A 17,153-nucleotide genomic window follows, 5' to 3' on the forward strand; every position below is an offset into this window, starting at 1 on the left:
TATACCAGTCACATTATATGTATATACTAGTCTCACGATATATATATATACCAGTCACATCATATGTATACTCTAGTCACACTATATATATATACCAGTCACATCATAGGTATATACTCGTTACAGGATATAGATATACCAGTCACATCATAGGTGTATACTAGTCACACGATATATATATATCAGTCACACCATAGGTATGTACTTGTCACACGATATATTTATACCAGTCACACCATAGATATATACTAGTCACACGATATAGATATACCAGTCGCATCATAGGTATATACTAGTCACCCGATTTAGATATACCAGTCACATCATAGGTATATACTAGTCACACGATTTAGATATACCAGTCACATCATAGTACTTGTCACACGATATATTTATACCAGTCACTCCATAGATATATACTAGTCACACGATAGAGATATACCAGTCGCATCATAGGTATATCCTGGCTACACGAAATATATATATACCAGCCACATTATAGGTATATACTAGTCACAGGATATATATATAACAGTCACATAAAAGGTATATATCGGTCAAATCATATGTATTTACTTGTCACACGATATGTATATAGCAGTCACATCATAGGTATATTTCTGTCACATCATATGTATTTACTTGTCACACGATATATATAAATACCAGTCACATCATAGGTATGTACTAGTTACACGATATTGATATACCAGTCACCAGTATAGGTATGTACTTGTCACACGATATAGATATACCTGTCACATTATAGTTATGTACTAATCACACGAAATATATATATACCTGTCACATCATATGTATGTAGTTGTCACACGATATATGTATAGCAGTCACATCATATGTATGTACTTGTCACATGATATATATATACCAGTCGCATCATAGGTATATACTAGCTACACGAAATATATATATCCCAGCCACATTATAGGTATATACTAGTCACAGGATATAGATATACCAGTCACATCATGTGTATATACTAGTCACACGATATATATATAAAGCATACTGGTTACACGATATATATATCAGTCACATCATAGGTATGTACTTGTCACACGATATAGATATACCTGTCACATTATAGTTATGTACTAATCACACGAAATATATATATTCCTGTCACATCATATGTATTTACTTGTCACACGATATATATAGCAGTCACATCATAGGTATGTACTAGTCACACGATATATATATACCAGTCACATAAAAGGTATATACCAGTCACATTATATGTATATACTCGTCACATCATATATATGTACCAGTCCCATTATAGGTATGTACTAATGGCTCTATATAAATCAAATTTTACTTTTAAGTTAAAAGTTATTTGCACTGTACCGTGCACCAGGTGACTACCTATTTAGTGAGCTAAACTATCAGTCTACCTTTTGTTTGGTTGTGACATACTGCACCGTGCACCAGGTGACTACTACGCTAAACTGTCTATCTTTTGATTGGATGCCACATTGGACCGTGCACCAGGTGACTACTGCGCTAAACTGTCTATATTTTGATTGGATGCCATATTGGACCGTGCACCAGGTGACTACTGCGCTAAACTGTCTATCTTTTAATTGGATGCCACATTGGACCAGGTGACTACTACGCTAAACTGTCTATCTTTTGATTGGATGCCACATTGGACCATGCACCAGGTGACTTCTACTGTCTATCTTTTGATTGGATGCCACATTGGACCGTGCACCAGGTGACTACTACGCTAAACTGTCTATCTTTTGATTGGATGCCACATTGGACCAGGTGACTACTACGTTAAACCGTCTATCTTTTGATTGGATGCCACATTGGACCAGGTGACTACTACGCTAAACTGTCTACCTTTTGATTGGATGCCACATTAAACTTCTTTGAAATTTGTTTGAACTACACACTTTTGTTCCAATTGGTTAAATAACTCCACCACATTCAGATTGTTTTAATGACAGAAAAATAGAATGTGAGCAAAAGACAAACAATTAAAGTGGAAAAAATTAATGTTTAGTTTAGTTTCACATTCGTGGTTTTATTATTGAACATCTTGGTACTTTTCTGCTTACTACTTTTTGTTGGTGAAGCCACCTCTGGTCAGCCCCTTGTCAGAATAATATGACCAAATATAGTGCCATGCTACATTGTCAAGTTTATGACATAACAGTGACCGGTCGGATTGTGATACTACCGTGTCCAGGTTATGACATTTCAGTGACCAGTCGGATTGTCATACTACCGTGTCCAGGTTATGACATTTCAGTGAACAGTCGGATTGTGATACTACCGTGTCCAGGTTATGTCATTGCAGTGACCAGTCGGATTGTCATACTTCCGTGTCCAGGTTATGACATTACAGTGACCAGTCGGATTCTTATACTACCGTGTCCAGGTTATGACATTACAGTGACCAGTCGGATTGTGATCCTACCGTGTCCAGGTTATGACATTTCAGTGACCAGTCCGATTGTGATATTACCGTGTCCAGGCTATGTCCTTTCAGTGACCAGTCCGATTGTCATACTACCGTGTCCAGGTTATGACATTTCAGTGACGGGCGGAGTGTCAGACTACCCTGTCCAGGTTATGACATTTCAGTGACCAGTTGGATTGTGATACTACCGTGTCCAGGTTATGTCATTGCATTGACCAGTCGGATTGTCATACTTCCGTGTCCAGGTTATGACACTTCAGTGACCAGTCCGATTGTCATACTACCGTGTCCAGGTTATGACATTGCAGTGACCGGTCGGATTGTGATACTACCGTGTCCAGGCTATGACATTACAGTGACGGGCGGAGTGTCAGACTGCCGTGTCCAGTCTATGACATTTCAGTGACCGGTCGGATTGTGATACTACCTTGTCCAGATGCGGATATTTCAGTGAGATAAAACTTAAGATTTACCATTGAGTAGGTATCATCTGAGGACATCGTCTATATGTGAACTTCTAAAAAAACGTAATTGTAACTTCAGATATGACAAAGCTTGCGTCATTCTTACTTTTGTGTTAACAGAACATCTTGTAGTGTATTTCTTGCCTTAATACTCTGTTTAGAACATACACACGGTTCACGGTGATGTTGACGTTTTTTGTGCAATGCATTTTTTTCAGCACTGAAATAAATTTGATAGAGGTTGTTCAAGCTATGCATTGATTTGCCTGATGAAAACTCTTTTGTTTCGTTCATATAAAGCAGCACCATCACAAAATCAAGATGGCAATTGTAAGGATGTATCATAAGCAGCCTTCTTGAGGTTGGCTACGGCCAATTCAGATCTCTATATCTGTCTCGAATCGTGGTATCAAGTTGCCTCCTAGTCACACAACTCTCACCTAGTTGCTCACGATTTCGTTGTAATAGAACATAATTAGATGTGAATACCTGGCTATCATTGCAGTAAGCATCGTCATTACGCACGTGTCGGCATGAGCATGTAAACACTTCGGCTCCCACTCAATGGAAAACTATTTTTCATATGTGTGGGTAGCAATGTTTCTCATAGTTAATTGGATGCGTTTTACTACAAAAGCTAATATATAAACGCGATTGTTGAGTATATGATGTCTGTCATCTTGACCTTTAAATAAAGCAGCATATCTTAAAGAATTGCTGCCAACCATCTTCCCCTCGTATACAACCTTATTCTCCTTAAACAAACTTAAGCTTTAAAAATTAGTTTCAATATCCGGTCGAATCGACGTTCAATTCAAATCCTCAATACACATCCACTTCAGCCTTCTGATATCGATAACTAATTCTTGATCGAAATTTTGACAAATGAAAATTGTTGACGCATTTCTAATGCAATTGGGTTGGGGGTACAGTCCAGCTACCGGAATTAGAAAGTTGGTAACCAAGGAAACGACAGGAGATGAGAAAAACGTTAGTTTTCCATCATATCATATTTTCAGAGAAAATGTTTAAGAAAATAGGTTTTCGAAAGACTATTCCTAGGAGGACTTTTCATAGAAGTCTATATGATATTTTGGTGTGATCAGATCTGAAAAATAATGTTCAGAATAATTTTCATTGCAGTGTTAATATCATTATATTTTGGAACAAAAGTCTATTGTGAATTCGACATTCCCGATATAAGATTAAATACCATTATATACTCATAAAGAACAAAAGTTGGTTTCGAAATATCCTTTCCCCCACGAAATTAAGAGAAAAGAACAGCTAGGCATAATTTTCCTTATATATTTTGTTTGCACTCAAAGTACACAGAATAAGGATGACGAAACTATTGAAATCAGCATCCAACACCCTATTTCATAGGTAAGCGTGCAGCAAAAAATAAGGAAAGATCATCATGAACGGGTACCAATACCAACAGAGGAAAAGGCTGATTGTATTTGGCGGGATGAGAGTAGCCACCTGGTCAGGTGTGTATTAAGCTGCCCTAGTACATTAATTGTTTAAACACTCTCAATACTGCCAATCCCTTGTGGACCAGATCTTAATGACATGAGATAATGTCAAATATTGACAGTATTGATGTGATGTCGATGACTCATGCACGTGAGGTATTGTTTCTGTCAGTAATAATGACGTAGAGCACGTGCATGTAACACCTTTAACAATGGATCGTCTGCTTCCTACACAAAGTGATATAATTATACACATCCAGTTCCACGCTTATACCTATAAATCATCTTACCCGTGCTCGTCACGTTAAATTCACTTATTGTCTCGCCAAACTGATTTCAATATCGTTGTAATTAAGACCTACTCCCACACGTATGTGATTTATGGTCTTTTACAAACAAAATGTTTATCAAGTTGGGTGAATCTACTTGTCAGAGATACGGTGTACATAATGGTTTAGGATGTGATCGATGGTTGTATATAGGAATATGGAGGGAACTAACATGTACTCCACACCTTGGTGCTATTACGGTTTGCGAATAGTATGAATTATTAACCCGACTGTGACCTTGACCGGGCAATAACGGGTCTATACTCGGATCGGTCGTTGTGTGAGGCGTCACGGGTGACCAAGGAACCTTGTTGAAAATATTTGTCATTTAACCAAAGTTTGATACTTGCTCTGAATCAGGAATCGTGTCCAGCCAAAGTGTAACGATAGCCGGAAATGACCAAACACTTAATTGAACTTAATTAATAACTCAATTTTATGTTCATAAGTGTACCGCGGTAGATTTCTTAAATTACACTTTTCATTACCTTTGTAATCAGCAATATAGCATGGTACGCATTTATACTGTAACTCTTTATCACCTTTTGAGCATCACACTTTTGCATTCCAAAGTAAACAACGGTACACAATTGATATAAAAAGTAATTAAAGATATACCACACAAAAGTGTACAAAGGCACATTTTATTTATACGTTTCTCTGAGAGATATTATGATTGTTCGTACAATCATCCTTAAAAACGGTTTTGTAAAATAAAGATTAAATAAGAAACACTAAATTCATAGGAATCTCCGTTTCAGGCTTATGTAAAAGTTGAAAAGATCAATTACCCATGCTACCCATACAAACATCTTAAAACTTAACGAACGAAGTACTAATGGTAAAAACCAGACATCGTTTGTTTAATCAATCACAATTAACAATGATCCTTTCAATCAAATCACAATGTCAGAACATACCAGACTTCAAACATCCATTTGGTCACAGCTGATACCCATATTCTGAAAATACCTAACATTTTCCCCAAATTGGCAAATGTCTGAATACATTCGCCTTCCAACTTTATTTTTGAAATCACCCAATTGAATCACAACTAACGCCATACTTTGAAAACATCCTGTTCAGCCACAGCTTAATCCAGCATCCTGAAAACACCCAACAGCTTACTCCAAAGCATGAAAACACCCAACAACTTACTCCAAAGTATGAAAACACCCAATAGCTTACTCCTAAGTACGAAAACACCCAACAACTTACTCCAAAGTATGAAAACACCCAACAGCTTACTCCAAAGTATGAACACATCTACCTGTCAATGTTATTCTATAACGGCTACCCTATAACTCAAAATCACTCAATGATATTCTATAACGGCTACCTTATAACTCAAAATCACTCAATGTTATTCTATAACGGCTACCCTATAACTCAAAATCACTCAATGTTATTCTATAACGGCTACCCTATAACTCAAAATTACTCAATTTTATTCTATTACGGCTACCCTATCACTCAAAATCATCCAATGTTATTCTATAACGGCTACCCTATAACTCAAAATCACTCAATGTTATTCTATAACGGCTACCCTATAACTCAAAACCACTCAATGTTATTCTATAACGGCTACCCTATAACTCAAAATTACTCAATTTTATTCTATTACGGCTACCCTATCACTCAAAATCATCCAATGTTATTCTATAACGGCTACCCTATAACTCAAAATCACTCAATGTTATTCTATAACGGCTACCCTATAACTCAAAACCACTCAATGTTATTCTATAACGGCTACCCTATAACTCAAAATCACTCAATGTTATTCTATAACGGCTACCCTATAACTCAAAATCACTCGATTTTATCACAGCTAGCCCCATACTCTTGAAGCACCTTATCAATCACAGTTAACCTCAAAGTCTGAAAACAGAAGACTTTCAACATTCATCTAACCTTCGCTAACTCCATATCCTGAAAATACCTGATTTAATCACAGCTAAACCCAAGCTCTCAACATTCCCCCTACCGTAGCTGATCCGCCCTGAAATCATCAGTCTTACAATCTTAATTCTTAATCCGCCTAAAAGTTGATACGTTTATAAATTCTTATTGTGACAAAGGTTTTCTCTTTATATGTGTTATAATTAGATTAACAGATGTGAAATTATACGCTCTTTTTATCAAATCTTACTATTTTGAGCGTATTTTAAAACAGATAGAATATTTCATCTGCGAAAAACAATTCTTTGAGCAGAATATCGAGGGTCAAACTTGATACTCTTTACATATGTAAATATGTTACAGAAACGTCCTTTATTACCAATTACGGAACAATACGTCATGTTGATGAGCGCTTAACCCGATCTAGGATGAGGGGTATGTTGTTTTCAATCTCGCGAGAATAATGACAAATATGAGTGCCTCTTGTAACGCCGGTCACTTAGTTTTAGTGGCCGATTATAAAGGTCGGGATCATATGGCTGTTCCTATCTTACACACCGAAATTATCAAAATAGGATTACGGAAACAGTGTACACTCTACAACGAAAGAAATACTTTCAATCCACAAAAAGTATATAACCAATTCTATAATTATTTCTTTACGATAAACGTCTTATTGTTGTGTCACTAATCGATACCAAACAATATCAATGTTCACATCAGAATTGTTCATTTACATTGTCTTGTAGGCAAGCTTCTTATGTTACCGTAATACCTATCAATGTCTCGGTATAAAGCCGAACCAAGTCACACACAAACGTATTCGATCTTGCATGCCGAATTACTGCAAAATAAAAATAAAACCTGAAGGACTAGAGTATAAGGCTAAGGAAACAGAACAAAAAGCACAAAAGTAAATCAAGACAACCCAAACGCATAGTTAGAACTAAGGTCATTATTTGTCATGATAAAATCCTAAATCGAAATTAGAAATCATCACTTTAAACATGAAACAATCGTCCGTACCTTTTTATAAATGAAATGTAAATATGTGTACTCACTTTTGGTTGAGAGGTGTTACGTATCCGGGTCAGAATCTCTGATAATCTCCTGTATTCTCCGCCTGGTATAGTATTGTAATGGCACCACATGCAGCCAGATTATATACGCTAATACATAGCCGTTCAAGGCGTGACAAAGGTCACGAATCAGGTCAAATGTTTAGCACGTGGGACGAAATGTTATATTTGCTCATTAAATAAATATATAGTGTCGAAACAAACATATACATAGCGATTTATCATTAATTTTATTTGTTCAGAGAATGCAAATTCAGAAATGCATTATTGTAATCGCAATTGAAGCTATTAGTTGTTCTATAGACATGTTTGAAATGTAACTCCCATATGTTGGAGATGCTGATTGTTGGAGACGTGAACACATCACGGTCTCCAGTCAACGAGCGACATTTGACGCCGATATTAAATCTGGCTTGTCGAACGTCTGGCCAGTACGATTTCCGTCACAGGTCTCTGTGACAAAGGAAGGTGTCGTAATCCACTGATTAACTTGCGACATGCCATATTTGGACATGGTCAGCTTTCTCCGTGTCCAAAATAACACATACATTGATTGTGTATCTCATGTAATGTAAGATCCTCTTACGATCACAGTGAACGTTCCTCCTACGATCACAGTGAACGTTCCTCTTTCGGACAGTTTTCATTTACAAACAGGATTTATTTGATTAGCAACAAATCTTGTTCGGTTACTCAAAAAATTATTATGTTCTTTTTCTCAGAGACCAAAATGACCCCACTATCGAATTTCCACTGTACAAATATAAGAGTAGATTGTAGATTTTGTTTGCATTATTAATGATAAAAAAATAGTTTCGTCTCCGCTATTACCTATATATATACATAATTATTTTAGAAATAAAGGGTTTTCGCCGAAATCCCGAAAAAGAAATTAGTGTTTTAACAATTAAGCCAAGACGCCTTTTCATAAGAAAATCCAAAAATATCGATAAGAGAGTACAATGTACGCATAATAAATAAAACAGTGGATGTATTTTTAATAAGAAAGAGTATATTTATTAATATGATGTACGTGTATATTAAATATGAGAGCATGTTAAGCTTCATGATATTGTGTGTGTACATTAATGGACGGTTGCGTTTATTTAGTAAAACAATGGATTTATTATTTTCATTAACAAATATAACCGAGAGAAAAAAATAGTACACACGATAGAAATGATAGCTATGGTGGCATATTTCTGCCATCCACTTGCGACTTACGAGTTACGTATGTCGACATAATTATTGAAAGATGTCGACATAATCTGAGAATATGTCGACATAATCTGAGAAGATGTCGACATAACTGTTAAATTATGTCGACATATTATCACATTTGCCGAGATAATTTTGCCGAGATAATTATCTCGTAAGTGGGTAACTCGGCTTTTTATCGTGTTAATGCTCGGGTGTGACATCGACTTGCCACTTACGACTTGCCACTTACGACTTATTTATGTCGACATCCTAGTAGATTATTGCCGACTTACCAAAACGAGGCTTGTGCACGAGGACCGCGAAGGTGGGCTGATGGTGACTGAACAGTGGTGACTATACTGGTGAGTAACTTGGTAAAATCAATGTAAATATGGGAAATCAAAGATATGGATATTACAGTAGGTTACTATGATGTACAGAGTTTATCAATCAAAGAGGGATTTTACATAAATAAGTCGTAAGTGGCAAGTCGTAAGTCGATGTCACACCCGAGCATTAACACGATAAAAAGCCGAGTTACCCACTTACGAGATAATTATCTCGGCAAAATTATCTCGGCAAATGTGATAATATGTCGACATAATTTAAAAGTTATGTCGACATCTTCTCAGATTATGTCGACATATTCTCAGATTATGTCGACATCTTTCAATAATTATGTCGACATACGTAACTCGTAAGTCGCAAGTGGATGGCAGAAATATGCCACCATAGATAGCAGACACTGCTTAGGACATGGTCATAAATCTAATATATGAACTTCATCTGTCAAATCAATAATAATTCCGGGGGCGGGCCACACCTTTGTCATGAAACACAAAAACGTTGCTAGTCTACAGAGCTTCATATAACATCATTTAAACCAACGCCTGCGCAAATCAGTATACCAGCACCATTATATCAAGTTTTGTTTTCTATTTTAAGAAGGGGAGAATATGTTTTCTATTAAAGAGGAGCCTTATATTCACTTTAATGAGAGGAATTACACATATATGGCATGATAATACAGCGTATACTGCTTACAACCGAACAGCATTACATCTACTGTTTTACTGTATATATCCATTATCATGATATCACTGTTATACTGTATAAAACAGCAAACATTGTTTTACTTTCTATCAACGAGGGGCATTATATGTAGGTTTTACTGTAATGACCTAGCATAATGTGGGAGCAAAGTCCAGTCTCTTTATGTGTGGAAATGCTCTCGTGAGCGCGTTTGATACTAGTTGGATTTGTCATCGATAACCTTGTACTTACCTGTTTGACTTTGTAAAGATAACCTTGTACTTACACCTGTCAGCAGTGTATCCGTGACAGCCGGCTGCTGACAGGTATAAGATAACATATCTGATTGTATGTGACATCATCAGGGTACGTGCTAAATAAAGCTATCGTCGTCAATATCTTACACCTATATAAAACCCTACGCTTAAAGTATAACACCATCACCACTGATCGGCGGATGTGGGATGTTTGACCAAAGCTACCTATTGCGGCTTAAAAACGTAATTATGATGTGCAAAATAGAAACAAAACTATAGGTTATTTATTTCTAACCGTTGTAGAAATGACAAACAGCTGAGGGTTCGGATGAATTTTATCTGACAGTATCAACATTTCATGTGCACATTGTTTGAAATATTTTGTTGTGTAAAACGGATTAAAATATGGGCTTAAGTCTGAAACTGGCGGTGATTCCGTGCAGACATTGCTTCGAAATTGCCACGCGTGATTTTCTGACCGAGCTCAATCGAGGAACAGAATAACGTTTGAATACATTTGATATCGACAACTGTTTGGTATTTGTACAAATTACATAGTACAAAAGTAATAATTTCCCGGTCGCAATATACACATATGTTACTGTACTCACAAAAACATCATATAATCATGGAGTCCCAGAAAGGACCTAGCCTAAATTCCATATCTTATTTCGATCGTTCATTTGCATCGACTAATGTTTGTTCATTCTTAATTAGATTCTTCATTATCCATTCGTTCTTTCGATCTGTTATTCATTCCTTCCTTCGTTTCTTCCGTTCTTCCTTTGTCATTTATCACTCGTTCGTTTGTTTGTGAACAGTTTACATACGTGTTTGACTAACATTTTTGGAATCGGATTTTCAAAATATAGATAACATATCATTTAAAAATACTTGACTTTTGCCGGTTAATCCGTGATCTTACCGTAAGTGTGACCTGCGTTCATATAAACCACGTGATATTCGCCGACACAATCAACAACCGCGGATTCGGTAGTTCCTTAAACCCTGCCCTTGACATTGTTGAACTACAATATGTACCTAAGGATAAACCTGTCGGCTCATTGTTCAGAATGTGTATGGAGACCTTTAAGTATTTGGTAATCCCTTCAAGGTCTCACCTTGTTTATCCGTTTTGGTGTTTTCCTGATCACGAGATTGCGCTGCCCTTGACTCGATGAAACAAAGCATGAACTTAACCGTATCCATCTACATATTTGGCGCAATGTCAAGGTTACATCCTGCAGTGTAATCCTGACATACTCTCTATATATTACCGAATGTGCAAATGTGTAATCACCTGTATGTGTTATGTTCATCTTAAACAAGAACACATGGTATGATTGGTCACTTCCAGTTACTTATATGTCGATATCAAATAATCAGCATGTATCCCTTATTAAATTAATTATATTTGAAGGGCATACTGTTTCTATTACCAATATTTCCAGTGTGATAAATCACATGTGTGGGCGTTGGTTCATCATCAACTAATAAAATTACTTAGAAGGTAATAAACTTGCATTATATTAACTTATATTACCAAGCTACCACAGTTTCACAGTAACTGCATCAATGATTTAACGCGGTCAGTAGCCGAATCATACGTTTAGTATTCTATTTACCGGGTACAAAACATAACTATACACAGATAACTCCACAATGGCGTGAGTGACATGTTAACTGCCTAGCAGTAGAAAGCTTACTTAATTAACTAATCTAATCTCTGAAATGCTATTTCTAAATGTAATTTGGGGTTAAATGAGTTATGATATAAACCGACGAAACTCTTATCAACCCTAGATTTAAGTCTACCGCTATTTATCTTGGGAAGGAGGCTTACAGTTTGTAGGTATGTCTTTGACTTGTAGTGCTAAAAATGAGTCTAAATTGGGCTTTATAGTACGGTAAAAATAATCATTTGTTTGGATTTCTACATCAGAATGTGGATCTTTTAGATAAGTATTCTTCATATATTCTGGTGATGTCAGATTCGACCGTGTGACATCATCAGATCTAACCAACGTCAATGCCTACTTGTAGACTCTCTGAGTTGACATGTTTCGTGTTACATGTTATGCTATTTAAAGAATAAACTATCTGTAAAAATTTTGTAGCGTTGACAAGGATTTTATATTCCTGTATGCATATTTTCTCTTTATTTCGACATATGCTTCAGAATTCTGTAGACACGAGTCTAAATACCAGATAGGTGCTTCATTCTTCGTATTTTAGTGGCTACCTTTTGCCACGGGTTGGTAAAGTCTGCAGGTGAACGATAAGTCACCAAGGTTGGCCGTAAACGGGTTGCTGAGTTAATCCTAACAAATACGAGTTTAAGAAAGAATTACCGTTGCATCCAAAGGATGTAAATGAAAGGTTTAAAGTGATATATGGTTACCTTTCTTTTCACGCTATACATCTGCATGTTTGGGAATACTTCCTATATGGATGTTCATTCTGTCCATTGTTACCATTGATGAGCTCTGGTAGTAAAATGTTTACTTTCCATGGATTTCTGCATAGACAACCTGAATTTTTAAACAGGTTTATCGTTACTTCATATTCTGATAATTATTTCAGTCTATGTTAAAAATTTGTAAAACTACTTTTGTAATTTGATATTTAAGTATATGTTCTGTGATATTTGTGTGTACTTATGTAGAGATGTTTGCATTAAGCTATTGAAAATGCATGTAATTATTTATATTGGAGGAAAAAAAGAGAATAATAGACATTTCAAATGAAATATAGCCTATGAAATAACCAAAACATATGTGGTACATATTGTTCCTTTCCATTTTGATACACTTTTATAACTCAATATTCAATTTACCTGACGACTTCCTTACCTTTGATTTTTTTATCAGGTTATTACTATGTATAGGCCGAGATAGATACCACTGCTGCCCAAATCTACAGCACATTCTGGTTATAATAATACTTTGGGAGAAGAATGTAGATTCTCAAAACATTCTCGCTACAAAAATATCTCCTAACCGTTCTACTTGAAGCTTTCAATAAAAATCCAAGACCATACATACACCACCCCAGTCCAAACAGGTTTTAAAGTTAAACATCTTAATACACGACTCATTATTGCAACAATTTGATAGATTAAAAAAGTAACAACTTTAATTATATATATTACGTTTTTTTCTTTGCAAATTGTTTTTCTTTAAATATAAGCCATTAATGACACACAGCCTAAATGACTTTACAAATAAGACTGCCATATTATGATAGTATGACCTACATTACAATTGCTAAAATTTGATTGAATACTTGCTTATTCGAAAAGTATGAACAGAGCCTGAAGTCTTGTCACGTCATATCCCAAAGATGAAGAGAACATATGTATATCAATAACGAAACCATTGGACTGCAAAGACTGACAAATGTGTGACCTTTCGTTGATGTTTCCGCACTTGAGCCATACAAACATGCCATTTTCACACGAACCTTAAATAGGCCTTTTCCAGTTTTTCTTCACTTTGATTTTATATTAAAACTGTCCCTTTTCAGAAATCCATTTTCCTCGCTTTTGACGTTGATCTATGTTTAACAGACTGTGTCTAGTATTGAAATTCAAAGCTCTGGCGCAAATGACAAATTAAGTTGAATGTTTTTATGTGAAACTAGCATGTATATAATTTCTATGATACATTTTCTCTGTTGGTCTTCTGTGTGGAGCTGTTACGCTTAAACTGAAAAATCGGCATGGGTGGATATGACAGCAAGGACGATGTATTGGAGCGACGGTTCAGTGCACGTTTGGATAAAGCAAAAATGTCAAAGGTTAGCATAACGATATCGCAGTACAAAATCTAATTGACTATAAGATTATTTGTATACAAAATTTATATCCAATTTAAACGAGTGACTTTGTAGATAGGTTGAAATCCAAGAGGAATAGTTTTGAAATTTCTTTGAAATGAATATCCGTGTTTATGTACTACTTAAAACCTGTCTTTAATCGGCAACGTCTGTTGTGCATTGCTGGCCGCCTACTAGAATGGGACTTGGCCTAAATGCCATAAAGCAATCAATGTGTTCTGTATTCAATACTTCGTAATTAGAGCAAATGATAAATCGGTTACCACACGGTGAAACTTTCTTTTCGTCGCCATGTTGTGTTTTTGACTGGTCTTGAAAAGCTTACTTTTAGGAATTCATTAATTGTCGATCTTAAATAATGTCTCCATCTAAAATGAGCCAAAAAGAAATTCAGACGGCGGCTGAAAGGGATACCACTTCCACAGCAAGCACTGCAGTATGAGTGCGACGCAAACCCCTCACTAATTGTCTTGAACAAAAAACTTATTTCTGATCATTACCAGACATGAAAGTTCACTGAAAACAGATGCAATACACAACTAATACCGGAATACTTCCTTTTAAGGAGACTTCAACAAATATGCCACAACAGCAATAGTTTTGTGAGTCTGAAAGGCTAACGAAAAGAAGGTCTTTTATATTATATTATTTTCGTACTTCTTCTTAATGTAATTTCAACAAGATCAGCAAACTATAGCAAATTTTACTGGACATTATCACCAAAAGATAAACCATTGACATATTAACAGTTTACAGGGACTTTATCTGAAACAGTTTTAATGATTTGTGAAAATGTAAAACAAGAAGACTCCATGTTATTGTCTGGGAACATGACAAATAAACAACTTCCTATATTTCCTTGAAATGAGTTTTCATATGGATCATGTAAACTGTACTTAAGATCTGTTGAGATAGGTAACACATGTGCTCGTAGGTAGAAAGTATGGAGTTTTGTTCAGGAACTGCTTTTCGAAAAGGATTTTCCTCAATGCTGTCTGTGCATCACTTCCTTTTTTCAACCCCTTCTCTCCATCTTTATCCTCTTAAGGGTCATGTAAATATCGGGTCTGGTTGTACATTTACACATGGGGATGAGACCAAACACATGGACACAATTTCATACGTAGAGTCCATTGAAATGTAGACCACTGACAGAAATGTTATACACAAACTGAGGAAGATAATTATCAACTTGGGAAGCTCTTATGTCCACTTGAATCAAAAGTTAAAATTACAGAATCTTGCATTGGTGTTAACAATATAAAACAGATGTATCGGACGTTTTCACTAACGTCAACGTCATATACCAAATAATATACATAATAAATGTTATGTTGGTGTACAGGAACCGGAAGTGGGTATCACTTCGGTAAAACATTTACATAGCTAAAACTGAGCCTGCAAATATTAGCATTTTTCGTATATCACAAAGGTTGTATACCATTTGTATTGTCCAATATTTAGCTGCTGTTTGGGAGGTTTTACGCCCTTTTCACTACTAAACAGTTCGGTTATCCTGCAGTCGAATTCAATTGAGCTACGTAGTTGAGCTCATAATTTGTAGTAGGTCCTACTTTAAACAGATCATTTTAATAACGCACAAAAATGTTTTGATATTTTGATAAAATGATGTTGTCGGCGACACTAAGTAGGTAATGACACAGGCCCCGGGGACGTTTTGATCGTTTTAAACATTCTCTGAGAGTGCTACAAAAGTAACGAGTTACGATTAAATTGGTTCGTCGGGAAAAAAACCTCTATTGTTCCTGTAACAGGTCCTTTCATGCTGTAATTCTGATTGAACCGATCACACGTTAATATGTTTTGGAAATGAAATTTGTGTCCGCTGATCAGACTAATGAATACAGATATAACTGTATACAGGTGATCATCCCAGTTGAGCACGTGTAAATTCAAAAGACAGCTTGAAATAGGTGGCTTTCGTCATCTTTTCAATTTACACTTCTCAAATGGAGTCGTCACCTCATAATAGTAACAAGGAGGCACGGTAGTCACGTGGTAGGACGCCAGGCTCGTGACCGAAGGGTTGCAGGTTCGAGTCACGTCACGGCACAGTGTTGTATCTTTGAGCAAGCTACGTTACTCCGCTTGTTCCAGTCTACTCAGTAGTAAATAAGTACGTGGCTGTGAGCGCCGAAATGGCAGCACCGGCTGTGTGCTCCCCAGGGAGTTGAGAAAGATATTGGCTGGTTTCAAAGGCCCTTTAACCACGGATAATAATTTGTGAACCGCTTTGAGACGACCTACGAACTAGGGTGTGATAAAGCGCTATATAAGAACCTCAAATCATTATTAATATTATTATTATTATTATATGAGCTGTTCCTTAAATAATTTACAAAAAAATAGACGAAAACGAACAATGGAATATATTTTGAGCGATTCTTTATTCCAGGTAGGGCGTTTTGCGTGTGTGCTGAATATGAGTCCTTATCCCAGTACGGTCTGTGTATGACTTGTAATATTGGGTTTGTTTCTTATTTGAAACATTTTATGTGAGGTTTTATGTTTCAGGTTGTACAGATGTTGGATGCAGGTAGGTTAGGACCTAATGTAATTCTCATTTAAACGCTGTTCATGCCGATGAGAGTGTGATTTGTGTATCAGGCCTAGTAGTGAAAATGGGAATGCTGCTTAGAGTTATCAATAGCAGTAATGCATCTAGCTTGTAGGAGTAACGTGACGAGCATGGAAACCCACAGCAAGTAGTTCTATCCAAATACACTGCCTGTATACAAATCATATTACCAAATCAATTATTTAGATTTTTTAAAGGTTGCCTCCAATTATTGGGTAATACTTGCCAGACCCACAAGCATTGGTCAATATCAATGATTCGAATTTTATACATTATTGCCTATAATCAATTTTCTGTTAATGTCGTTACTGCTGCCCAGTGTAAGTGGGAAATGAATGTAAACTTGAGGGAGCAAGACCACGATCCATATAATGACTGTGTAATTAGTTTCTGTTTGGGATGTGTTTCCAAATTAAATTGCAATATCTACTCCATTGTTATATAAACCTGTCATCGTGTATCGCTTGACCTCATAATTAGAATCATTCATATTTGATAGTTCTGTGCTATTGTTTCAC

At 36.1% G+C, this 17,153-nt stretch overlaps 1 protein-coding gene across 1 annotated transcript in view; it reads right to left on the bottom strand.

Moving 5' to 3' along the window:
- LOC110451316 overlaps positions 1 to 7,972 on the bottom strand; it is a 27,280-nt gene extending 19,308 nt beyond the window's left edge. Inside the window, exon 1 of the mRNA XM_021499249.1 lies at positions 7,693 to 7,972. Within this exon, the coding sequence (XP_021354924.1) occupies positions 7,693 to 7,782 (90 nt within the window). The 5' untranslated portion in view covers positions 7,783 to 7,972. The remainder of the gene's footprint in view (positions 1 to 7,692) is intronic.
- Between the last annotated feature and the right edge of the window lie 9,181 nt (positions 7,973 to 17,153).

Source organism: Mizuhopecten yessoensis, unplaced genomic scaffold (assembly GCF_002113885.1).
Source record: "Mizuhopecten yessoensis strain PY_sf001 unplaced genomic scaffold, ASM211388v2 scaffold641, whole genome shotgun sequence".
Classification (NCBI taxonomy): Eukaryota; Metazoa; Mollusca; class Bivalvia; order Pectinida; family Pectinidae; genus Mizuhopecten; species Mizuhopecten yessoensis.